Source organism: Pundamilia nyererei, unplaced genomic scaffold, assembly GCF_000239375.1.
Source record: "Pundamilia nyererei isolate P.nyererei 1_Seehausen unplaced genomic scaffold, PunNye1.0 scaffold00013, whole genome shotgun sequence".
Classification (NCBI taxonomy): domain Eukaryota; kingdom Metazoa; phylum Chordata; class Actinopteri; order Cichliformes; family Cichlidae; genus Pundamilia; species Pundamilia nyererei.
The window spans coordinates 650,902-676,860 of record NW_005187414.1 but is presented as its reverse complement, the minus strand read 5'-3'; the positions used below and the strand labels follow the sequence as shown (position 1 = coordinate 676,860).

The following is a 25,959-nucleotide window of genomic DNA, read 5'->3' as shown; positions in this document are numbered from 1 at the left end:
CCTGGAGTTGCCCACCCCTGTCCTACTGACTGAGATCACAGCTGGCAAAAACACAGACAGTAGAAAGTGAGGCTAAGCTAATGCGTTAGTGCCTTAAACCTGCATTCTATCTGAAGACCAACAGGTGGCGACAGCTGTGGCTATAAAAAGACTGACGTAGGCCTGTGGGTCAATGACTTTGTGCCTCTGTAAACACTTTCCTGCTTGGTTTATGGGCTCATTTACTCTTTTCGTGTCATACTGAATAAAAAAGCACATTTACAAACCTTCGTCATTCCACCTATTTTTCTATTGTGCGAAAGGCTTTATAGCCTTGTTTTGAAACAGGTGCTATACAAATCAAGTATCAGTCAGCACGGGGTGGTTGGGCTGACAGCTAGCCAAAAGTGTCCGAAGCTTCCACACAGGAAGCGACTAACAGTGTCATGGAGACCATGGGCAAAAAACCTGCTGATGATGTATGTAAAGCACTCAGGCTAAACTTTTCTCATTTTTGAGGTAAATACATTTGCTGAGTGCCAATAAGAGCAGAGTGTACATACGCGACAGACGCAAGACGATATAACGTCCTCTAGTTTACGCAACAGGTGTAGGTGTCATTGTAGAAGCTGCCCAGTGTACTAAGACAATCGCCCTGCTACGACGCTTTGTATGCAGCATTTTAGGTCATATGTGCTCAGAGTGAAGATCTGACGATGCAGGAGCACCTGGGACAAACAAAGGAGTGGCTTTGTGCTATGGTGGGCGCAAGTGTGGGGCCCTTTATGTGTCGACGCCCACAGGGAGCCATGACAGCACACGAGGCAAATGAAAACTCACTTTATCTGATTTATGTTGAATCCCAACAAAAAAACGTAATGCAGCTGGTAAACTGTTTCCTTATTGTCGCTGCACTTTTCTCATCTTTTTCTTCAGTAATCCTTTTTTACTGTTTGTTTGTGCAGCGGTTTATGCTGCAGCATGGGGCCATTATCTTTTACTGCTTTGGGCAGAAGAAATCGCTTCCCACAGGGGCAAAGGCATGAACATTGAACTGCTAGTAAACGAACCACAAGTACGCCTTCATGTCTTATTGGTGGTGGGGAAATAATGGTGATTGTTGCCATATTGATATAATTATGACATAATGAATGAGGACATATTGGACTTTACCTGACAGGAAGAGCAGGACAGAGACACCCTCCTCTCCAGCTCTGTCAGTATCTCTTCCTTTAGGATGTTCAGCTGGTCACCTCCACCTCCTCCTCGGTCTGCTCCATCCAGTTCATTACCTCCTCCATTCACCAGGTGGTTGTTGATCGTGAGCAGCGTCTGATCATGTGCCTAAATGACCACAACAGTCACAGAAATGAGCATCATCCATGCTTGCGTGCACAAACAGCAGACTTCTGGACAGCCGCAGTTACCTGTGTTCTGTTATAGAGATGATCCAGCTTTGTCTGGATGCTGTTGATGGTTTCCTTCATGTGTGGTTGAGCTGAATCTGCAGGGACAATGGCCCCAGTCAGCCCGTGCCTACGAGATAGAAACAGTTTTGATTCCCTCGCGTGTGAGAAGTTTTCATCCACTCCAAAGCTGAGGTGCAATAAACAGGAATTGAAAGTGTGCCGTCCATGCGTGACCCTAACAACACTTTAGTTTCTTTATTTCCACTAAACAGCGTTTCACTAACACTCAACTCAGTCCATGAAATAAAGCGTGCACGTGTGTTAAAAACAACAGTGACGTACAGCCTCTGGTTTATGCCATTGATGGTGGTCTGCATGTTGCTGAGGTCTTTGGTCAGGCCATGAATGGTGTTCTCCAGCTGTCTGATCTTCTCTGTGTCTCCTGGACAAAAGGAAAGGAAGGTGTGAAATGTGCTGCTTAATGCTGTAAATCTATTTGCTAAACGTCTCGACATGTTTTTCAGTCAGCTACTTATACTGACTGTTTTCATGTTTCCAGATTTGGACCATTTTGCAGGAACACACAGCTCACTGAGGTTCAGTACGTGTGACGCACATAATACGGCAGCCTGAGCTTCTTTTTTTAATGTTATGACCATTTGAAGCAGTCGTCCTTTACTTTATCAGAGGCCACACGTCTTCTTTCATTCTTGAGGTATCAAAACTCAGAAGATAAAGAATATTTTATGATTTGTTTGTAATTTCACCTTCTCCTCCCCGCTGCCCACCACCTGTGTCCGCGACACCAGTCTCAGGTGTCCCCTGTGGTCCACTGTGGCAGTCCTCCCCGGAGTAACCATGGCAACACCTCCACTCCATTTCTGTCACCATCTTGTAAGCTACTTTATATCTCGGTCTCCTGTACGTCCGATAGCTGAGGATGAAAAAGGAGTTTGTGAAACGACATCCAGATTGGTGTTTTCACTCGTCCGACCCCGTGACCCTTTCATCTCGATTGTTTTTAGTTTGTGTTGGTCGTCTTTATAGTGTCCCATATGGAAGAGAAATAGAATAAACTTATAAAAGACTTGCATCAGATGTGGCCTACTTCATATAGTGACTCATATAAGGCTGATATGATTTAGTCATGAACGTGGCCACTTTCTCAGTACTTTCATATATTCTTTTAGGAAGTATCCAAAACATACAAGTTTCATTTTTATAATTTTTAAGGATCTTATATCTGTTTTCGCTCTTGTATGCTTTTCATACAAGTTTCACACAAGACAGATACAAACTTTATAAGATTTATATTTATCTTTTCCATATGGGGTGGCTCAAAAATTGTTTCATTTTCTATGGCCAGATTTAGCTTTATATTACTCTTTTTTTGGTATCATTGTATGGAGTGTAGAAAAGTCAGGATAGATTTTAGAAAAAAATCTATAGGCATACATGTATTAGCCTGTCAGCATGCTATCATCTGTGTTTGGTTTCAAGGTGCAGCCATGCCTGAGTACAGCCTCACAGATCACTAATACAGCACCAAACGTTTCTGCCTTCAAAAACTGCAGCCAACTTGTTCCCGGTGATGACACTGCAAGATTTAATATTTGCAATGTAACCAAGTCAAAGACCTGCAGCGGCCCCTAAACCCTGCATGAGACATCATCATTGTGCTGTACACTGATATTCATGTGCAAAGGTCATTATATGTGAGGAAAATCACAGCAAATCATCTACTGATGATGAATGAGATTACAGGGACTTTAAATTCCCATTTTCCAAAGGAACTGCACTGAGCCAGTACAAAATCTCGTTCTTAGAGCATTCCTTTGCAAAAAAAGAAAAGCATGTTTTATTTGGAAAGCTTTGCTGGAGTCGTATCATTAATGTGCCACTCAGCTCTGCTTCTGAAGAGGTCTTATTTGCAGTCCTAACGCAATAAATAGACCAGAAATTGGCCAAAGCACTCCATAAAGATTTACCATCACAGGAATGTTAACAAGCCGCGGCTGCAAAAGTTTTTTTCCTTTCGTGACTTTACTGTAGGTAACACAGAAAAAAGATTTCGTCTTCCAGCTCCCTTTTCTGTGAGCGTGAGAAAAAAGGTCCTCGTAGAAGAAAAACAAAACAGAGCTTGGAGAAATGGGAGCAAGAGCTGGGCAGAGTTAGCAAGTGAAAGTGAGAGAATCATAAAAGGAAGAAACAGAGAGCAAGAGAAGATTGTTTTTGCAGGGTAGGAGACGAGACTGCGGTGCCTGGAACTCCTGTTGGCTTCATTCTTAGCATAGCCCAGGTTTAGACTGAGGCCCCTGGCAGGCATCGGGATCAAGCGGCAAGGCCAGGGTTAGACAACACAGTGAAAACTTCAAAGGAGGGAAAACATCAGCAATGCTCGATTAATGTTTTCTCCAAGCATTACATCCACGACTGGAAAACCCATTTAGTGAGTCCTATCTCTAGTAAATGTGCTCCGTTACTTGTAATAGTAGATATTCACCCGTCTGCACCAAAGAGACTTTATCACTGAGATTACCCAGAGACCAGTACGGAGCTGCAATCATGTGGAAGCCCAGCTTCAACCAGGCGCCCTCCTGACCTCGTGGTTGAAGCCCGGGAGACAAAAGATTGAGAGAGCTGAGTGAAGTCTACAGACAGGAAATAGAACAAAATGATGGATACAGGGTGCAGGACTCCTGCGGCTTTGAAGACGGCAAGGCTAAACTCGGGGTAGAATCCGGAAACACGGAGACGAGGCATAGATACTCACGCTACTCGAGGACACTGTCCCCAGGCACAGCGCTGGTAGTCCGGCTTGATGTACGTCTCCACGCCATCCTCCATCACGCAGCTAACCGTGCGCGTCACCACATAAGCGCACCAGTTCCTATTGAAGCAGGGAAAAGGAAATGGCAGATGAATGAGTGTGTGATGGCTATCGGTTAGCTCAGAGTTTCGAGTCAGGCGTTAACACAAACATAGCACCTCGCCCTCACTCCAGTTCTGCTCTACGTTCCCTGGCACAGAAAACAGGGAAGGAATGACAATCAAAACTCTGGTCACACGTTGAATGTGAGTCTCCACTGTTTGGAGTTTTTGTAGATTAATATCTCAGACCTTAGACTTGCAGTTATTGTTCTGTGCTGCACTCCAGGAAAATTGGTGCAAAAGTCAGATCATGTATGATAAGTACATGAATTTAACAATGACTGCAACACACCAAGTTCACTGCAGTATTTATACTGCATCTCTTTGCAGTAAACACAGAGTTACATTTATTCACAAATGCCCAGCATAACATTTATAAAAGCCTGTCAGATGCATGATCTCTTTCCACAAATCTGAGAAGTCGTGAACCAGGGAAAGTAACTGCAAAAGTAAATTAGATTTTCTCTGCAAACAGTTTTCAGTTCATTACATCAGTTTTAAAAAATGAAGCAATACCTTCATAAACCAATGAAGGTAGATACACTGTAAATGTGCTTTAAGTATGAAAGCGCCTGTTTGCGTTTTTCCTTACAGATAACAATATAAAAATAAAAGAAATATTCATTTCAGATCTGGCCCACATACCTCAAAGAATGACGGCCCTTTGGTGGCCCAGATTTGGTTTGCCAAAGGTGGCCCACACATGGGCCAGCAGCGTGTCTGCTGCTGGCCCATGCTGCTGGCCCATGTGTGATGGCCCAGAACAGATGTCAGCCTAATGTGTACCTTAATCGACCCATGTAATAACTACATGTGCCGGAACATAATAGTGCAAAAGTAACATGACGAAACTCTGCTCAGACAGTGAATGGACTGATTCTTATATAACACTTCTCTACTCTCACAGATTACTCAAAGTGCTCCATACAGCATTCACACACTCGCTCTAAGCTAAGTGCTTCCTAACTACATTCATGCACATTCACACTCTTGACATCCTGGAGGAGTCAGGGATCGAACCACTAACCTTCCGATCAGTAGGTGACCTGCTCTACTTGCTGAGCTACAGCCACCCAGCGGCAAACATGAGTGAAACCTCACTGGGTTTTGGATAAAGTGTACACTCACAAACCTGTCAAACCTGCGTTTGAAACATTAGCTACCATAGCAGTATAGTATTGCAACATGACATTTGGGTCTTCTACCTAAAATAGGAAAATAAACAGTGTCATCATTGCCAGACCTGGCCCACATCTGGTTGACACACACTCTGCCATGACACCAGTCACTCAGAAGTGCCAGCTTGATGCTGGGCCAGACCTGTTTTCTATGAGCCTGGGCCACATAACCCAAACCATAATCGGCCCAGATATGGCATGCCATCACATAGACAGTGCCATCTACACCTGGCTCGTATCTGGATGACATACCACTTACTATGCCAGAAGCCAGCCAGCAGTGTCAGCTTGACACCAGATCCGGGCCAGACCTGACTGCTATGTGGGATATGACCCCCTATGAGCACGCACTTCGGCAACAGTGGGAAGGAAAAACTCCCTTTTAACAGGAAGAATATATAACAAAATATAAGAGTAAGAAAACGTTTAGCCTAGTTAAGCACATAATGTTAACCCGGGGATGCAGGTCGCTTCGTCTAAGCAAACAAATATCAGCAACATCAGTTTCCAGTTTTTCCAAACATAACTATATTTCCTGTCTTTGTTAACTTTGATGTTCCAAAGCTACAAGCTGGTTGTGCTAATACTGGGTTACTTAGTGGACTTCACACAAGAATCACACAAAAAGCTGAAGTTAGTTTATGATAGTAACCTCACTGTCCACATGGTGTTCTCTCTGGTTGTTTCACTGTATTTGAGCCTACAGCAACTCAGTGCACTTAGGTGCGTAGACATGGTCAACATGACCTGCTAAACTGCTAAACTGCTAAACCAGACAGGTTTGATTGGGATTGTCGCACATGAACACTTTTTCTGATTTTTCTGTGATCAAATGTTAATGTCAGAGAGAGTGTCTAGACTACTTCAAGCTGATAGAAAGGAACACTGCTATCAGCTAAGAACAGGATCCTCAGACTACAGCTGGCACAGGCTCATTAAAAAGAAGATTTGAAAACCATTGCCTGGTCTGATGAGTCTGCATTTCTGCTGCAACATTCAAACAGAGTCCAAATTTGGTGTAAAAACCATGAAAGCATGGATCCATCCTTCCTTCTATTAATGCGTCAGGCTGCTGGTGATAAAACTGCGTTTGATGCCACTTTGGGCCGCTTACTACGAACTAAGCCTCATTTAAACAACCATCCAATTATGACCACACCTACCCATCTCCTAATGGCTGCTTCCAGCAGGAAAATGGACCATGTAACAGAGGTACAATCATCTCAAACTGGTTTCATGATGAGTTCACTGCACTCAAATCCCACAGTCACCGGATCCCAATCCTACTGGGTCACCTTTGGTGCAAGAAGACATTCACATCATGGATCTCAGCAACTGTGTGATGCTGTCATGTCAATATAGACATGAATCTTCAATGAATCTTTACAGCACTTGATTGAATCTATAGCATCGAGAATGAAAGTAGTTCTGAACGCTAAAGGGAATCTGACCTAATGTCTGTGAAGGTTCTCAGTCATCATCGTAGTATAAGGAGCTTGGAAAGCTCCTTAGAAGTTCAAACTGAAGGTGAAACATCTTCAAGCAACTTAAAGAAGTCCAGACGCTTTTATTTCCAAGCTCCTTAGACCAATCTGACCTAATATTAACAAGGTGTACTATATATGGTGCACACACGTGTCACTGCTGACAGGGTAGCCCTCTGATCAACCCTCTGAACCACCGATTCCCACCTGTTCAAGGAAGCACGATGTTCATTGATCCTACAGTACACACATGGAAAACCACAACACCAAGCATAAAGTGGCTGCAAAGAGCAAAATCACAGATCAACAGCAGCATGCATCTAGAGTTATGTTTCCCGGTGAAGTATTCACTCGCGTCATGTACTTCCCCTCCTTCACTGAGCCCTGAGGGGACTGTAAGTAAGTAAAGTTTATTTATTAAGCGCTCTTCATAGACAGGCCGTCACAAAGCGCTGTACACAGAGATTAAAATAAACAGACAGTTAAGTAACAAAATAGACAATATTCACAATATAAAAGGTTAAAAGTAAATAAATAAGTAAAATAGTAAAATAATACTGCAGCTCCTAAGAGCTGGTGGCTAGCTTTGTTTGCCAGTGACTTCAGTGGAAACAGCTGCCCGCTGTGGCTCAAATAACACTGGCTGCTTAACTGAAAAGAACTTTTCACACTAAATTAAATCCAATGTTGATAAAATAATGCTCATTATAGCAGCTTTCTAATGCCAGGTTCAGGTTTTAACTTAATCCATACTTTTCACGCCAACTCAAATATTAATCCTAAAATAATTCCCATGAAGTGGACGGTCGAACATTTGTTAAAACAGCAAAAAAACGTCCCCATAAACATGCTTTCATAGCACGACGCTCCCACACACTCCCACAGTCTGCAGGCTACTCCGTTTGTCCTCGTCTGCCTTATCGCCCTTGACCCTCTGATGTCTCTCTTGATAACGGCTGCAGATAGATTTGAGACACAGACGTCCTTCAGTCACTTTCTATCATCATTTTCATATTACCCACAATCCCCATCTGCGGCTATTTCTCCAGTGGTCATTACGGCCAATTAGTGTCACTCCCAGAGTCATCTACGCAGAACTATGAAGTGTTTTATGGATAAAATTTGGAGAACACAAGGAGCTCCTTCATCCTGGGGAGTCAGTCAGCAGCTTTAGTCCCTCTTCTGTCTCGTCCTTTCATCCGTCTGTCTGTCAGTCTTCACGTCTGTCACTTTTCTCTCTGTGTTACCGTCTTGTTCAGTCTCACACAGGTTTTGGCACCCGAGCGCTTCTCTGTCCATCTCTGTTTATTATCTGCTACTCGTCTCCTTTCCTTTTTTCCTCCTCCTGTAGCCTTCGTTCTCACCCCGTAAACTGTCCCCCTCCTCATTCCAGAGCTTGTTTCATTGACAAGAAGAGTTTATCATGTTCTGACCCCCATGACCTATTACCTCTCTTCATGGGAAAGTGAACTAATTAGTTGTCAGACTGCTGTTAATGTTTGTTGATCTGAAACATAACATATGCTACAGATGGATGGAATCAACCACATCCACACCTTAAACATGTCAATTTTCAAAAACTTTACTTATTGTTGGAGCTTTTTCCCAAAAGGTTTTCCCAAAGTTCTGGAGAAAAAACTGTTTCTGCTTCGGGAAACTTTGCTGGGTCAGGACATTTGCAAATACCCCATCAACCTGATCGCGGTGCCAAAGCCTGTGCGTTACATACGAACGCTGAGCCCATCAGCTCCGTAACATATGCCAAGGTCGCGAATCTGAGACATCCACTTCATCCATCCATCCATCTTCATCCGCTTTGTCCGGGGCCGGGTCGCGGGGGCAGCAGCCTAAGCAAAGAGGCCCAGACCTCCCTCTCCCCAGCCACCTCCTCCAGCTTGTTCGGGGGAACACCAAGGCGTTCCCAGGCCAGCCGAGAGATATAATCTCTCCAGCGTGTCCTGGGTCTGCCCCGGGGCCTCCTCCCGGTGGGACATGCCTGGAACACCTCACCCAGGAGGCGCCCAGGGGGCATCCTTGTCAGATGCCCGAACCACCTCAGCTGGCTCCTTTCGATGTGGAGCAGCATCCACTTCATTTAATTATAATCAATAAAAACAGTTAAAAACAACCGTTGAGCATAATTTTCTCTTGCAGAAAGCAAAGAGGTCCAGGTGATGTTTAAAGAAGCACCTCAGACAACATTTTGGTTTAAATTCATGACATCAGTCCAACAGTGAAGAAAGGACAGGAGGGCGGGGGCAGAGCGAGGGGAAGACATGCGGTAAAGGGCGGCGGGTGGATGCTCTCAGCCGTACGGCACGTGGCCGCCCGCTCAGCGCCCCGAGCTTTAAAGTAGTTACTGTTACTTTTCACTGTACACTTACAAAAAGGCTTTTCAACAACTTCTGTTGAGAGTAGAAAAGTTAAAGCACACAGGGATTAAAGTTTCATTTAAAATGGAAACAGCCTGTAAGATTTGTTACTCTCTTTTTTAAATGGGACTTCTTTATGTTTTCTGTCCACAATAATAGATGTTCATAGACGTTCATGGCTCTACGTGACCGATTAGGCTGTTGTTAGTTTTGTTTTCACAGCTTCCCTCCTCACGCAGCCACAAACTGACCTGTGTCTGTTCTGTCTTCTGTTAGGTGCATGTGTAAACCACTCACTCTACAGCCACGGTTTACTTAATGTGATGACAGATTATCACTGACATGTATGAGTGGGTCAAAAACAGTGGTTACGTCTGTTAAATCCGCCTGTGATTCCCCCTCATTAACATCTTTTCGGATTGGCTGAAGGGAGCGTCCTAACGTTCCCTCTGATGTGTGCTATGATGTTGAATTATTATTTATAGTGTTCCTGCGCACTGTTTTGGTAGAGCAGTGGCTTAATGAAAGTGAGCTCTGTGGATCATAACCATAGTTTCCTGCTGACTCGATGCTTGATGTCAGGTGAAGGGTGAGAAATTTCATGAGGATAATACATTTTGTTTCAGTGAACACAAAAAGTATTTGTTAATTATTTAGATCTTTAGTGTTTGTCTGTGAAGCTTTTGTATCTGCGTGTCAATCGAGTTGATCCCATAGAAAATAACTGTGCAGATGTTGATTCAACCTGAAATAACCCAACAGCTGCTCTGACCTCCGATCTTTGTCTCATCCTGTGGCGGGTTAGATCGATCAGTAAGGCATCTAACATCTAACAGCATGTTTCAGACAGAGGGTACCACAGCAAGCAGAAAAACTCAGACGTGCTGTTGAGATTTTACTTCTTTATCTCATATTGACACATCTCAAGGATTAAATGTGTAGTTAAACATCTTTAGACTGAAAGAGGAGTTTTCACTGTTCGTGGTCCTTCATGTAAAAGGCTAATAATACATGTGATGGTTGTTTCTCTTTTCACCAATAAGACATGGAGTTTGAGTGGAGGGGTTATGGGAAAAACACGTGAAATATTGATGGCAGTTAAAAGCCGTGCGCAGAAACTTGTGGCTTATTTGGTCCGTTTACAGCATATCACGTTGCCTCACACTGATGTGAAGTGGTTTCAAGCTTTCAGCCTGGAGTCGGCACCACTGAATGATATTTGGCTGAAATCACCCAGCGCCCATGCGTCCAAACAGCACTGGAGCTGCCTCTATATGCTTCCACAGATGCAGCACAGACACTCGTGTGCATTGCTGTTTTTAATATATTACATTTTCCTCAGTTACATTGTGTTTAATGTCTTTGTAAAACTCGGTCTGGTGGTCGGTTGCACTGCATTATGCTTCGTGGTGGTTTGCTGGGTTACCGCTGGTCTTGCTCTCTTCTACTTAAAATGACTGAGAAATGGGAATCGAACATGTTCATCAAAGCAAGAGTAAAAAGAGAGCGTTTCAAGTCACACAGCCGTGGTTAATCGTCACCGCTCATCCTCCTGTTCTCGCACTTTAGCTGACTTGTTTTCGTCACAGGGATTCAGTTGGACAGCGCTGCCGCTCACTGACAGCAGATAAAGCTTAGAGCTGGCAACACCCCGCCCGATTTTCTCTGACAGAGAACAGAACGTCTCATATAAATAAACGTAACCATCGATCATTTTTTCACTTCTGAGCAGACACAGATGTGCAAACACGCATTCGTATCCATATACATCCAGAACTGCCTCGATCTGGCAGCTTTCAAACACTTAGTGTACACACCGCCCTCACTGTGGGCTCATTTTCCAGTCTTTCCATCATGGGATGACAGCCGTCTTTATATTTGTCAGATGATGACGAAGTCTAAGCGCAAAGCTCATTGAGTGCATGTCTGTCCCAAAAGCAGACTTTGCTGGATTTGTTGAAGTTTTCAGGCTCTGTGCTGCATAGATGACACATCTGAAACGTTTCAGCAAACCCGTTTTCTCCTCTCTGGCTAATCAGCATGAAGTTAGGCTTTCTCAGCCGTAATCCAATGAAGTCCCAATAATCCAAACGGCTGCAGGGAAATCACTCAGATGAAAGTGCCCTAACTAGACTTGGCATCTTTGCCCATAAGTGTGAAACACAATTGCACGCACACTCAGCTGTGCATTCCTAAACAAGCACTAGCACACGCACAAAGGTCGACGCAAACCTGAGTGTCACCTGCTCATTCTTCACAAACACACATTACTATTGTGAACATCATCATTAAAATCACTGCTCAGAACATAACACGGCAGGAACACGTGTTCCTCCGTGGACACACCGTCACGCCCGTGACGTATGGATACTAAAATACTTGCTTTGGATTTCACAGTGCCGGTGTTTGGACAGTGACACGTTTTTGTAGTTTTGCCTCTGACCAGCACGATGGGGGACTTTAAATCATACAAGCAGGATGTGATTGAAGAACCAACTGTCAGCGTTATTTCAGGCCGTTTAACAAAATTGCTCCATTAACTGTTCAGCATTGGCAGATGTTTTTATACATAGTGCCCCATTTTCAGAGGGTCGAAAGTAATTGGACAAACTAACAGAATTTTAAATAGAAGGAATGGTTTTAATATTTGGTTGAAAGTCAGTGAGTGAAGTGTAGAACATTTCCTCCAACGATATTTTTCTCTTCCTTCTATCTGCTACATTTCGTTTGTTTCGTCTTTCCAAAAAGTTGTGTTTTGTCCAAACTGTGTTGGCTCTTTTCCGTGAATGCCAGCCTGTGCTTCCTGTTCCTGGGTGTAACCAGCGGTTCACAACTACGAACTTGTTTTTCGTAATCAACTAAAGATTGTCGATTTGATCGCTCCTTAAGTTTTTGCTATTACACTCATGGGATTATTTTGGATTTAATGATGGGCATGTTCACTTGCACTGACATCTCCTTCAACCTCGTACTGAGAGCTTGAGTGGACAGTACCACCAAAACATACCAAGTTCAACACTCAGAATCAGCTCCAGACCTCCAGGATCTGCTTCATTTACCATTAGAAAAATACAGTAGCAGGTTTCGCCTGGACATAAAAGAGCTTGTCGGTCAGTCGTCCAGTTACTTTTGAGCTACTGAAAAAAACTGGCTTTGTGTAAAAATGGCTGTAGTTGATAAACTGTCACAGTCGGGGTGTTTGCGGAGTGGACGCAGAAGCAGACACAGGAGAGAGAAAATGAAGGTTTAACAAAAAGCCGTTTATTTGGCTGATAGTAAAAAACCACCAAACAAAGGCGAGGGAGCTGGGGCAAAACTAAACTAGAAACTAAACTGGGAGCAGCTAAACGTACTATGACGACTAAGACGTGAGACATAACATGTAAACTGAACAGCAGCATGCAAAACTTTGAACATGAAGTAAACTAAACCTGCCAAGAACACGAACACGAAGAGTAGAAAGCAAGACTCTGCGACCCGACGTGAAGTAAACAGACGACCCAACAATGAACAGAGGAACACAGAGGACACATGCACAGAAGGGTAACAAGGGAAGTGGAAACACCTGGAAACACAGCTGATACAAGTGAACACGACGCCACAGGGGAAGCAAAACTAAACACACCGAACATGGAAACACAAGACTTTCAGACAAAACAGGAAACATGGAAAGACGTAGACTGTGACAACACAGGCTTGACGACGGGACATGGAACACGCAGACATGAAACGCACAATAGACAGAACGATACACAAGGAGAGGAAGATAGAAACAGGAAACAACACATGAACAAGGGAGCATGGATGAAACTAAGACATACTAATAATACACTAGAACTTACCAATTACTCTAATAAATCACGAGGAATCAACAACAGTAAATAAACCTAAAATGCTGGTCACAGTCCCGCTGTCATAAACAGCTCATGCATTAGTTTTGTTAATGTCCTTGAATCAGAGCTGAAGGTCGCCACGAGGGCTGTTCGATATAACGATATAAAAACATTTATCGTGTCCTATCACGCTATCGTTGGTTTCGTGGTGTCGTAAAATAAACTGTTTATATTAATATTGTTTCATCGTTTGATGGTCACTGTAGTGGCTACATTAATTTCTTAAAGTAAACCTTTCACAATAAAGCTTAAGATCCTGTTGAGACTTTTCAAAATAAACTGAATCATGTGAAAGAGTATGCAGAGAGTTTATGGATGAGAAACAAAAAAGAGCCGTCAGGTGCTAAAAAATAAACCTTAGACTCAGACTTTGAAAGGAAACGGCGGCCGTTACAACCCGTGTCTAAAAATGTGTCGTTGCATTCATCGGTTAAAACACTCGACTCCAGCTACACGACGCCCAGCTGGAAACACTTCAAGTCGAGCTGCCCGAGATTCACAGAATTTACAGAAAATTTGACATTTTTGTGATTTATATCGTTATCAGGAAGACAGATGTCTGATATCGGGATGTGAGACTTTGGTCATATCGCCCTAGTCTACACTTACTGAAGCTGACCGATTGGTCCAGCGTGATGGCATACAGAGGCAGAGCTACAAAAAAAGTGTGTCACTTGCCAAAATTGTACCAGTTGGATTGTATTCACATGAATCCCAGTACGCTGCTGTACTCCCAAATTAAAGTGCACAGCTGTTGCCAGTATTGAATCCTTTTTCTACAGTTTGCTTACAATAAACATAATTTACGCTTTACTGCTGTTAATGCATTTTAATGATGAGAAAGCTTTCCTTTCTTTGCTTCGATAAACTAATAAAGCATTAAAAAAACTTGGATTGTTTCCGAATACTCACATCCCGTTACATAACTCACCGACTGAAACTCTAAACATGTCTAAGAGTAAATGACATTAAGACATTTGGACTTTGGAGAAGCTTGTAAAGCTAAAAAGCTAAAAATCTGAGTTATTACAGGCAACTGAGAATTAAAGCGCTCGTGTTTGAAATGCACAGGTCTCCATGTATGGGTCTGTACTATTGCCTCCCATCAGGGGCCATTCAGCAACGTTTCCTTTACTATATCAGCTCCACAGTATAATACTGCACATGTGCAGAGCAGTTCCTGCACATGCTTCAGGATGTTTATGGCTACATTGTGTATTTTCAGGATGCTTGTCTGACAGTAGTAGATAGAGCCAGAAATGTAAAGCTAAAGTACAATGATATTCAATCCATATTCAAACATCTATTGTGCTGTGCAACCAAACATTGTTAAACCTGCTGAACTGTAGCTGAAACTCACTATGTAGGCTGAGTCTGTAGACGCTTTCCTTGTGCCAGTGCAAGTGGAAAGAGTTCAAGTGGAAGTGGACAAACTGGTTCAGGTAATTACAGAAGAAGGTGTGACTGAGGCTGGGGTCATGTGGAAGTAATCCAAATGGACACACAGAGAAGGCATTTCAAAAATCCACATCCATTTATTAAATTGCATTATGTAACCTTTTTTTTATCATAGCGCTAAAAACCCTTTAAATCCACACATTTGTATCAGTATTTCCTGAGCCGCTCCTTCCCTCAGACACTGTCACATTTACAAGTGTAACTTTGTTCTCACAGCTTTGAACCATCAGCAGTAACAGAGACTTCTGTCAGATAAGAGGACGTACAAATGCAGCTCTTTGGAGGTGTTCATTGCACAAACAGTATTGTCTGGCTTTTTCTTTTTCGAGGCAGGAGGTCATTGATGAGCCGATTAGTTTTTATTGACAGTTGTAATAAAGAGATTAGCGATGGCACACTGGAAATGTTCTGGGATTGAGAAACTCACAGCATCTACAGTCATTTCCATCACCTGTCGACCTGCCGGACGTACTGCAGAAAATCAGCATCTGCATGAGAAAGGCGGGACAGGTTTTTTACTTCATTTCAAAAACTAAAAAAAATGTCCAAGATTTTCTCTAGCAACTTTTTTTAAACACCCGTTTATCGGGGATTAGCTCATAACTCATGTGGTGGCACAGTAAAGTCGGGCCTGGGTTCAAAGCTACCAGCTGTTAAATCACAAATTAACTTTGACTTTTGTGGAAAGCTGAATTCAATTTCACTTAAAACACTAAAGCTACAGACCACAAAACCAAAACAAAATACTGAAAGGGGCTAAAAAGTAGAGTAAAGGTGAGTAAAGTGAAGGTGAGTATAAAGTTACTTTAATTTCTAAGGATGAACCAGGAAATTGCTTAGAGTTTGTAGCTATGAACAAGTGTTCTCTTGTAAACAGTAATGTGAGTCATTGTTACCAGAAGGTTAATGATTATAGCAGCTTTAAGTCAACGAAACGGGAAAGCCGCGCCTTTGCAATGCAAGAAAGTAACCAAACGATTGGCCTTGAATGCTGGCTTCACATCCTCACATCCACGTCGTCAGTCTCCCACAGTCACAAACATGCAAACTATGCCTTCATTAGCTCTCTGGCAGACACAGAGCAGGGAATCTTTGAACGTATGCGTCTTGTCTTTATATACAGAGCTATAACTCAGCGTGAGTGAAAGTCTTACACCTGCCTGAACCTTGCTTTAATGCCCAATAAATTTCAGCTCCCTGTAAAACAGCAGACAGAAACTTCACAGCCAAGCAGGAAGTTGTGATCTGACATCTCTACCCACGCATTCCAGGTTCATTATATTCAGCAGCATCACTGCATGGGACCTGCACAGAGAACGTGCGGGTAAAGTAGAATATTCGCATCGAATGAGTGGGCGGAAGAGGGAGCGAAAGAAAGAAAAGAGTGGGCTGAGGTTTAATGCTTAAACAAAGAAATCCTTTGGCGGCGTCTATTGTTGAGGAATCTTTCACTTATCTTCAAGGAGAGGCCTCGACAGCAACCTGAATGAGTGGGTTGAAAGGGGTAGGCTAGCATTTGAACTGTGAACCGGAGGTCGAGCGTCCCTATGAAGTCCTTGTACACACAGTGAAAGGCACACGGATCGCCACGGATGACTCGAGTGCACTCACTCATGCTTGAGCGATCCCATTTGGACAGGCTAACGTACAGAAAAGGCAGGCGCACGCATATTTCCAGGCTCTGCACACGTTTTACTGGCACGCACACCAGGACGTGCGTGACTATGTAAACTTCTCTCTGATTGTTTAGCCTGACGGTCACCAAGATATACTGAGAATGTCTAGGATTCTGCCATTTGCTTTAATATTATTGCTAAGACACATCAGCATTCGGAGGTCTGCGGGGGATTTTTGGTGACCCACTTGAATTTTAGCCATTTATGGAAGCGTGCGCATTCAGAGCATAAGTGCTCAAAGCCTTAAAATCACAGTTGCCCAGAATAGCAAGGTAAAGCTCTCCAAGCTGTTTGTAGTACAAATGTCCTGTCATGGCATCCGTGACCCGAGTCGAGGCTCATAGTCTCAGCTGTTGAGCTGTGTGGGGGGATGTGATGGGAAGAAATCCCAGTCTTTATAACTTTCTGTAGGTTTATGTAAACAAAGGACGGCTTCCTCATATGTGATGCGCGCTGAAACTATGGTAATTAGGTTACAAAGGCTGTGCCTGGAGAGCATCCCTGTTCCCACATGGCATTAGCATATTTAAGGAGATGTTTTTTATACTGACCTAATTAACAGGAAGCAGAAAATCACGTACGGATAAAGTGAATTTGAGCGCGTTCCAAGTTTTGGTTCAATAGGAGACAAACAGCCTGATCCACCGGCTGCATGGTGCAGCGTTAAACATGTTCTAACTGTGCAGTCCTATTAAATTTACAATGAAGTTTACGCCCCTCACTTCTGAGTAATTTTGTGGGTAGATGTGTCATATAGATGGGTGATTGTTAGGGAAATATTACACTGACAGAGATGAGCTGGAGCTGATCAAACACGTGCCAAAAAGACAAATAGAGGACATGCTAATCACTTCTGTGCCAGTCAGACAAATCAAATAATTATGTTCTTCAATTCTGTTGCAACAAGAGTTAAAGTAATAGCCATGCTTAGTGCAAATTAGCAGATGTTGCCATAGTAACATGCTAAAACTAGAAAGCTCATTGGAGCTTCTTAGCTGCTGCTTACATGAGATGATATTTAACACAGTCTTCAATTTAAACTGTCAACGGTTGCCCCAAAGTGCTTCATATTGGTAAACAGCCTAAAAATCTACTTGAGCATTCAAACAACATGTTACGTTCACGTAACCACCGAGATTTATGCACATTCACAACACTTCAGAGCAATTTGGGGTTCAGTATCTGACAACAGTCAGTGTTGTCTTGTGTTGTGGGTGTCAGCCACCAGGTTTAAATAAAGATAACCAACACATCAGCCCGGTTCTTAGTCTGTGTACAGATCATTGTCCATTCACTCTATGGATGCTTATCAGCTTTGATAAAGTGATACAAAGCAATAATATCTGAGTAGGCCTACAGTTGGTGATTTTGAGATTGGATTTCAGCCACACAGACCGTTTGCCCGCATACAGACAAACTCACTCAAATGTTACAGGTCGACAATTCTTGGACTACGACAGAAACGTGAACGCTTCCTGCACCCATGCCCCCTGATTCAGCACATTCATATGCAAACATCTCTTTAACAACACTGTTTACTTTTTACCCTGAGAGCGACATCAATTTCTGCTTGGAATTTCATCGCAAGTCATCCAAAAGTTGTTGAGACATTTCACTCAAAACCACAAATTTGAACTCCACGGTGGTCCTAAAAGAAAAAAAAGCTACCACGAATGCTGAGATCATTCAGCCTGTATCAGCTGGCAGGCATTACCATCCACACAGCCAAACTTAAGCACTTGAGTGTGTGAGAAATTCAACCCCCTCATTGTTTAGTCTCACCGTGCATTAAGATCGGCTGAGGGAGCACTTTATGAGGTGTTTATAATTTATAAACGAAGAGCACAAAGTGTTGGATCACATGTGGGTGAACAACAGTTGTGAACATGATATTTTGGGCTAATGCTTAGTTGAATCTAAGGATTAGTTCACTGTAGATTTATGCAGATGTGGTCAGTTAGGTTTTGCATGCATTGATGTTAAATAAAGAGGACTAGAACCACCGAACGCTGCCTTTAAACTTCTGCGATGCTTAATGAACGGATGCTTGCTCAGACGCAATTAAGACAAGCTAAGTTGTGGACAGCGGCTCCCACATTGCTGAACAATCCGAATCTGCGCCTGTTTCCTTAATAATTCCTTAAACAGAAGAAGAGCGTTCTAAACAGAAAACCACAATGAGAAGGTTAGAAAGTGAAACAGAGTCTTGTGGTTCTGCCGGTAACTTTTGGTCAAGAAGCTTTTGGAAATTTCACATTTGATTCATTTTTCAGTGGATCCTTAAACCTTAGGCCCAGAACAAAGAAGCCTTTGTCATTCAGTTATGAAGGACTGACAGCAAATCTCGGTGTTTACGACTGACGTTTCAGTTCAGCCACAGGAGTAAGTACCAAAAACCATCAGGGCTCCGCATTCAAGACTTTTGTTCTCAGTGTCATGTTTGAGGACACCAAAATAAAAAGTTTAGACTTTTGAGTACGGAGAGAGGCGACAGACTTATTCCAAAGCCATTTGCTGCACAGGGAGGTACAACAAAGTTACACATTCATTTCATTTTGCTCCAGATTACTCCAGTGTCTGAATAAGTGTACAGTGCATTTGTCTCCCTTTGTGACCCATGTATAAGGGAACCTAAGTGTGATAACTAACAGACGGTGACAGTAAGCATGTTCTGCTCCTTGCTACCCTCCAGTGGTGATCTAATGCCTCGTCCATCAAACTACCAACGAGCCAAAACAGGTCTGCAGTCCACCTGCATCCATCTCCGACATCTCCTCCGCTCTTCCTCAGTCAATATCTGCAGCTTGGAGATTTTGGCAGGAGATGTGTCAGAAAGCTCTGGGTCCTCCTGATCCCGCAATCAAACCTCTGCTGGATGTCTCCAGTTCATACCAAAGCCTTTGCCGCTTTTGGAATACTTCACACATCTGTCAAAACAGATCACTTGAGTTCAAACAGATGTCAGAGGGGCAAACTGCACCGTCATGGGCCAATGCATTCTTCTTCCTGATACGTCACTTTGTGTGTGCGTATGTGTGTGTCCATCACAGGCCAACCATGGTGACTCCTTCATAGCCTGCTGGTTGCAGCAAAAGGAAGCCTTTTAAGAAGCAAAGCCCCCCCTCTGCCCCTGTCAGTCTGTCTTTTTTCTTGTCTTGTCTCCCCTCCCTGCCTTGTTGTCACTCTTTCACTCTCTTTTGCCATGCCCGCTTGCTTGGTCTCACTCCAGATAGTCTTTTATACTTTTTCTACTCCTGCAGAGACAGAGAACGTTTTATGCCTACTTGTCTCCGTCTGATTTTTTTTCTTTTAGCTTCCTATCTCTTGCTTCCACTCGACCAATCAACTCGTTCTCCATCTCCATCTTGTGTCCTCCTGTCTGTGGTTACAGCTCAACTTGAATGCACACGTGAACAGCTGCTTTTCGTCACAGACAGCATCAGCAGCACAGAAACCTGATAGAAACCTCTGTCGCAGGAGCTCAGCTCCCAGAAGCTTGGCCTATCCTGCCGACACATACACACTAACTACAAACACATGCAGGCCTCGAGGCAGACCCACACCACATGTGAGTGCAGTGAACCTTTTTATTCACACACATGTGCGACTACCTACATCATCAGATCAGTTCTTTATTCATCCATTTACAGCCGTACAAGTCACTCGCATTGTCTGAGGGGGTCGTCCACACACGGCCCCTGAAGGAGGCGATCAATTACATGCTAATAACAACCTACGGGGTGGATACAGGATAATAAAAATTATACGCCCACTAACAATATCATTGGCCGGGTCTGAGCTGGGATGCCATCAGTGACTACTAAGCAGCTGTCTTAGGATCAAAACGGGAATGGTGCAAATCCAGCTGAACCAGCAGTTCTGAAAAATGAAGCCAACATGAAAGGTTAAAAAAAACTAACGGAATTACAAAGCATGTTTACAGGATAGAACAGACGGGTAACAGACGTCTCCGAAAACATCGGAGCGCTTTTGAAAATATGCAGTGTCCTGATAAACTGAGCAGATATTTGAGGTTTACACAGCTACATTCTCGCCTGAAAATATGTTAAACGTGTATTTTGTGACCCAGAAAGAATAATAAGAGTAAAGTTAAAACTAACTAGCTGCCGCCATTGTTGGAAACTGAGCTGGGCCGCGCTATGAATTCTGAGATAGGTTGGGCCCGACCCATCCTTCATATCTGGGGAAATGAAGAATGCGTTTTTCGGCATGGTGGAGTCTTCGAATTTGGACAGGCTTCGCCGTGTCGCTGTAACGTAATTGGTCTACAAATGCGGCCTCTGAAGGATGCAGCCGCTAACTTTGGAGACAGCTACGATACCGGACACTGCTCCTTCTTCTTCGGGGTTTGGCATCCTTGTACATGCAGTGCTGCCATCTTCTGTTTCAGTCCGTTATTACACTCTTAAATCCTGCTACTTATTCCTGCGTCTTTTGGGATCTTACAAAGCTTCAAACGACGCGTCGACTATTAAATCAGTCGTCGACGATTTTGATAGTCGACGTAATCGTGACTAGTCGACTATTCGTGGCAGCCCTAATGGAGAGTTTCCCTTTTATAAAAGTTTCATGGCCATTTGAAAGTTAATCCAAGCTAAAGAAGCTAGCTAGGGCTGCTTGAATTGACTGACGTGGACACTGTAGCCAACAGCCACCTACTATACAGCACCTTGTTCCAGGTGATGGTGCCCTTTAAGACAATCATCTTTGTGTTCTAGTAATAGAAATTCTAGTATTTGTAACTTAAGACAAACACTGAGAAACACGGTATTGCACTAGTACTGTTCAGAAATGCACCTCTAACCAAGCTTGCTAGCCATAGCTGATAGCCTAGCATTCCACCCTCTCACATTAATATGGTGACTTCTGGTAGTTAGCCAGTGTTTGCAGACAAACATAAAAACTAGCAGCAACGGTGGCAACCTGCTGGCAACCAAAGCAACTCCTAGGAGATTTTTGTGCAGCACTTTCTTTGTAAACTCAGACAGCCAGAGCCAGCAACCTCCAGGAACCATTTGCCAACCAGTCTGGGAATACACATCATTCCCTAGCAGCCCTGGTTGTATCACATCCTTTATGGCAGACAGCTCCTGAACAATGTGAGCCCTTTCACCTCTACTTAACAAGCTCCAAAGCAGAATGATAAATCCTCCTCTGACACTTGAAGCCTGTTAGAGATTCAGGGCCTCCTGAAAGATTTTCACTTGGGGATCTGGAACAGTAAATGTCTGTAATTCCTATAAGCTCTGTCCAGCTCCGGGGCCCCTGAATCATCACACTCCACTCACCCACTCACTCACTTACTCACGCTTTATTCCCGATTCTCTGCTGCGTAAGAGACTTTATCACCAATAACACATTTCATGTGAAAATGAGAATTCAGACCACGTGTGAGCTGCTTATAAACATTCATCTGATGCTTGAATGGTTTAAACAGATACAAGCAAACTTTAAACAGTTGTTGACTAATAGATTGTTGCATCCATGAGTTCATCCATGAACGGACCAGTGGGGAAATTCACAGGTCTCGAACCTTTCTTTGGAGAAGAAAAAAATAACAAAGCAAACTTTTTTAACCAAAGAGTTTAATTTGAAACTATTTTTAGGTAAACAAACGTTTTAAACTGAACGAGTCACAGGTTGGTGATCTCTGCGCGCGGTGGACCTTACCTGTGCCTGCTCGCCGCTCTCTGACCCGCTGGAACTGTAGACTCCGCGTATCCCAGACCCGAACACACACGGGCTAGTAAGAAGGTAAGCAGGTAAAATAAATGCTCCATCATTAAGTCCAATGTAAGTCAAAGACAAATGAAAGTCATTTAGGTCCAAAGTCTCTCCAAGAAAAAGCCCGCTGGATCCGTTCAGTGACGCACAGTCGGTAAATGCAGACGCAGAGCCATGACTTCACAGGATGATGAAGACCCGCAGAGTCCAGTCAAGTGCATTTCAGACGCTAAACTGCGAGCGTGCTGGAGGCAGACTGCCGCTGAAGAGCGAAGGAACAAGAAGCAAGTTTGCTGAGCTCAGTGAGCCCCATGCCAGCTCCCTCCCTCCCTGCATGCCCCCTACCCTCCCCCGTTTGTCTGTTTCGCTTTGATACTCAGTTTACTGGAAGTGCACTTCGCTTTCTACTCTGCTTCCCAAGTGTACTCATGTCGACGTGCGTGACGCTTTTCATTGTGTTGTTATCTTTTTAGTAAGTAGTAAAGTTGATTTATTAAACGCTTTTCATAGACAGTCACACGCACAGAGTAAAGTTATTTTTAAACTTTACTTAATAAACGTTGTAACCTAAATCGTCAGAATACGAAGACTCCTCTGCTCTCAGGCCCTGCGCCAAAATCACAGTGTAAATATAACTGTGGATAAACTGTATAGAAAAGATGGCCATAACTTATCTAGATGGATGAGTTAGAACAACAACCTGTCTCTGAACTATTAAAACCGCCCAAAAATATACTTTAAAATGTGTCAGTTTGGACACATTTCAAAGTATATTTATTTTAATATGTGCTCACGTTAAAATAAATCACACTGAGCTAAAGTCAAGGCTCTGAGGCATGAAACATGCTTATTTATTTCTGATATTGTCCCAGTTACTCATTTTACTTTGTTTTACACGCTGTAACTGTAAAACTTTTAGTCTCATCTTTTAAGCCAGCCTGGAATAGAAAATCGATTAACTCAAAGTAAGGATTTTATATCGTAGGCTGATGTCAGATTTCAGTCTGAGAAGCAGATGACATCGAGCGACTCCAATCAAACGCACACAGACAGCAAGTAGTCGAAGCATTGTGGATATTCTTGTGCTCTCTGAGCCAAGAGAGAGCTTTTATTCATGCCATGATTTACGCTGCTCTTCATTTCCTGCTTCAGTTCTCTTCCTGCTATTATACGTATCCAAATTGGGCCAACATGCCCAACAGTTAAATATAGACGGCTGCGATCTCAGCAGCTCTCCTGTGAGTGACACGGTGTCCAAAGTCGGTTTAAAAACAGTCGTTTTTATTTGTACCGTGCTTTCAAATGTATTTGGAAACATTTGCTGAACTCTAATTGTCCACACTCTGTGATTCAGACGAAAGAGGGGGGAAAGGACACACTGGCTGTCATGGTCTGTGGGAGTACCCGGAGGGGTTTTCCTTCTGTGGCTGCTGAGCCATCCCTTTGGGGCGGAGACTGCAGTGCTTCACCTGAGCCTCTTCTGCGAGCAATCAGCGGGAGACCTACTTAAGCTGACTCGACTGCTTCTCCTCGCCAGTTTGTTCTACTCTTCTCGGTGGTAAATGACGTTTGCCCTTCGTGGTTTTCCTCGTGTGATTTATCTCTTGGAGTAATTTCTGTCTTCCCTTCATTCCGTGGAGTTCCAACCCTGGCTTCACCTTACTTGGACAGTCTCTGTCTCCCTGCCTGCTCACCCGCCTGCCCTCTGACCTCCACGCTTCAGCTTGAGACCCTCCAGACACTTTCCACGGACCTCTCTCCCCTCCCCTCAGTGATACTAACCCGGACTGGCACAGTAAGGCAAACAATTCTCCAGTTTCTAGTTATCAAGCTCCAGTTTTCTCTTCAGACTATAGCTCCCTCTCCCTCTGTTACAGAAAATTCCCCCGGCTCGCCGACCTTTTCCCCATTCCTGCAACTAGCCTTACTGGGGCCTCCCTCGTCACTTTAGGTCACTGTTCCAAATAAATATCGCTGTAAAGCATTCCTCGCCCGTGTTTGTCTGCGTTTTTGGCTCCACTTTCCTCGCGAACCTTTCGGTTCATGACACTGGGTTTGTTTTTCGCGTTTGGTTATTCATGTTCAGAGAGCCTCGAACAGTTTCTGTGTCCTGATGAGCAACTTTTGTGAGACTGGTTGTAGGAGGCTGTTTTCTTTCCCTGGAGTTCTCTTGGTCTGTTGGTTTATTTCTTTCACTCACTGAAAGCTGTGCATCTCCTCCACTGCTGCCACAGAAGAATGCCCAGCTCAGCAGCCCTCCCATCAACCCACAAATGAGATCAGCTCTCCCAGCTGCGCTGTTGCCGACTCCCCACTGAGAGCAGAGCCAGGCATGCTGAGGAGCATAGACCATAACAGGAACATGCAGCTGTACCTGCAGCCGTATGCATGATGGTAAACGGATAGTTGGCAAATTAAAGATAAACTCTGCTAGGCCATGACTCAGATATATCATTGAAATACACCCAACAGTGTTAGGAAGCCAGGTGTGGTACAAGCTGATGCATGACTGCCATGCTTGCCCTTTTTGATGTTTTCTACCAAGCAGCTCAGCATCCTCATAAGTCAGAGTGACAGTTAGCAAAGCATCTGCTGGGCTTGTAAAATTGGCCATTGCCCAGTTCTAGCTTTGTGAACTGGATTTCCAGCGCAGTGACCCCTGACCTACGCAGATCCATACCAAACTAAATTCCTGCCAAAGAAACGCTGGAACATATTTATCAGATTGGGAAGTAGTGGCCTGTGTTTAGCAATGGTAGAGCCACTGTACTTTATTCCACAGGCTCATGGCTCATTAACTGCTGCTGCAGGCTGTAACATTGCTACTGTACCTTTCAAATGACCTGTTGCTGGTGTGAGATGCAGGCCAGCCTGCAGTCGAGGTGATAAGAGTGAGAATGAATGAGCGGCCTCACAAACCACGTGGTGTGTGACACAAGCCAGATATAAGAAGAATCTGAACTCGAACTAAATGACGGGGAGCGCTGTGAAAAAGACGTTCATCATGTTGGAACGTGCAAAATACATCCCTCCCTTTGTTTACAGTGAATCTTAAAGAAAGGGATTTTTCTGGACAGCAGACACGGACGCAGTGACGCCCTGTTATTTTCAGACAAAACCCTTAACTTGCCTCCTTTTCTGAAGCCAAACTTTCCCAAGATTAATTGGTAGCAATTTCCGAATTGCAAGTACTAAGATGATGAAATTAGTACCAGTTGGAATTTAAAAGTGCAACAAGTCCACGAGTCAACTGGAGACAGGTGTTGCCAGCTTATCTACTGCACATTTTTAACACTTAAGCTCACTGTGGAGTGTTTGCTGTGGAGTGGACTCTACCCTTCACAGAGAAAACTAAACGAGACAGTAACACAGAAACCTCTTACTGCATTTATTTTCATCGCCATAATTAATGTGCTGGTTATTTTATCTTATACATCTAAGAATATACAGAATATGTGCTCTTTTAGTGCTCTGAGCTAAATGCTAACAAGAATATGCTAACAAAGGAGAAATCTCTGGGGCTGAAATGTTAAGTCGGCTCAGAAGTGCCAAAAACTGGGGTTTCTCTAATGACTACTAGACGATGACTCCAAAAACAAGCCAGGCTCCATCACCCGTATGTGTGCTGACGTAGAAAGGCCCCAACAGCACACACATGGTGAAGAGGTCCAGTTCTAACAGAGGTTAGGCCTAACACAGAGGCTGCAGCTACAGCTGGCTGAGACTTGATTTGTATGGAGTTAGCGATCAAATAATAACATTTTGTTAAGTAGAAAAAAGCTTTGATTTAGTCTAGGTGAAGGTGTGTGTGTGTGTGTGTGTGTGTGTGTGTGT

General features: G+C 43.6%; 1 protein-coding gene across 1 annotated transcript in view; it reads right to left on the bottom strand.

The window, feature by feature from the left end:
• emilin1a (elastin microfibril interfacer 1a) overlaps positions 1 to 22,435 on the bottom strand; it is a 28,226-nt gene extending 5,791 nt beyond the window's left edge. The window contains exons 1-6 of the mRNA XM_005724801.2: positions 22,072 to 22,435; positions 4,162 to 4,278; positions 2,156 to 2,322; positions 1,731 to 1,830; positions 1,407 to 1,515; positions 1,153 to 1,323 (exon numbers count right to left, since the gene is read on the bottom strand). Coding sequence (XP_005724858.1) covers positions 1,153 to 1,323; positions 1,407 to 1,515; positions 1,731 to 1,830; positions 2,156 to 2,322; positions 4,162 to 4,278; positions 22,072 to 22,184 — 777 coding nt within the window. The 5' untranslated portion in view covers positions 22,185 to 22,435. The remainder of the gene's footprint in view (positions 1 to 1,152; positions 1,324 to 1,406; positions 1,516 to 1,730; positions 1,831 to 2,155; positions 2,323 to 4,161; positions 4,279 to 22,071) is intronic.
• Positions 22,436 to 25,959: the final 3,524 nt, after the last annotated feature.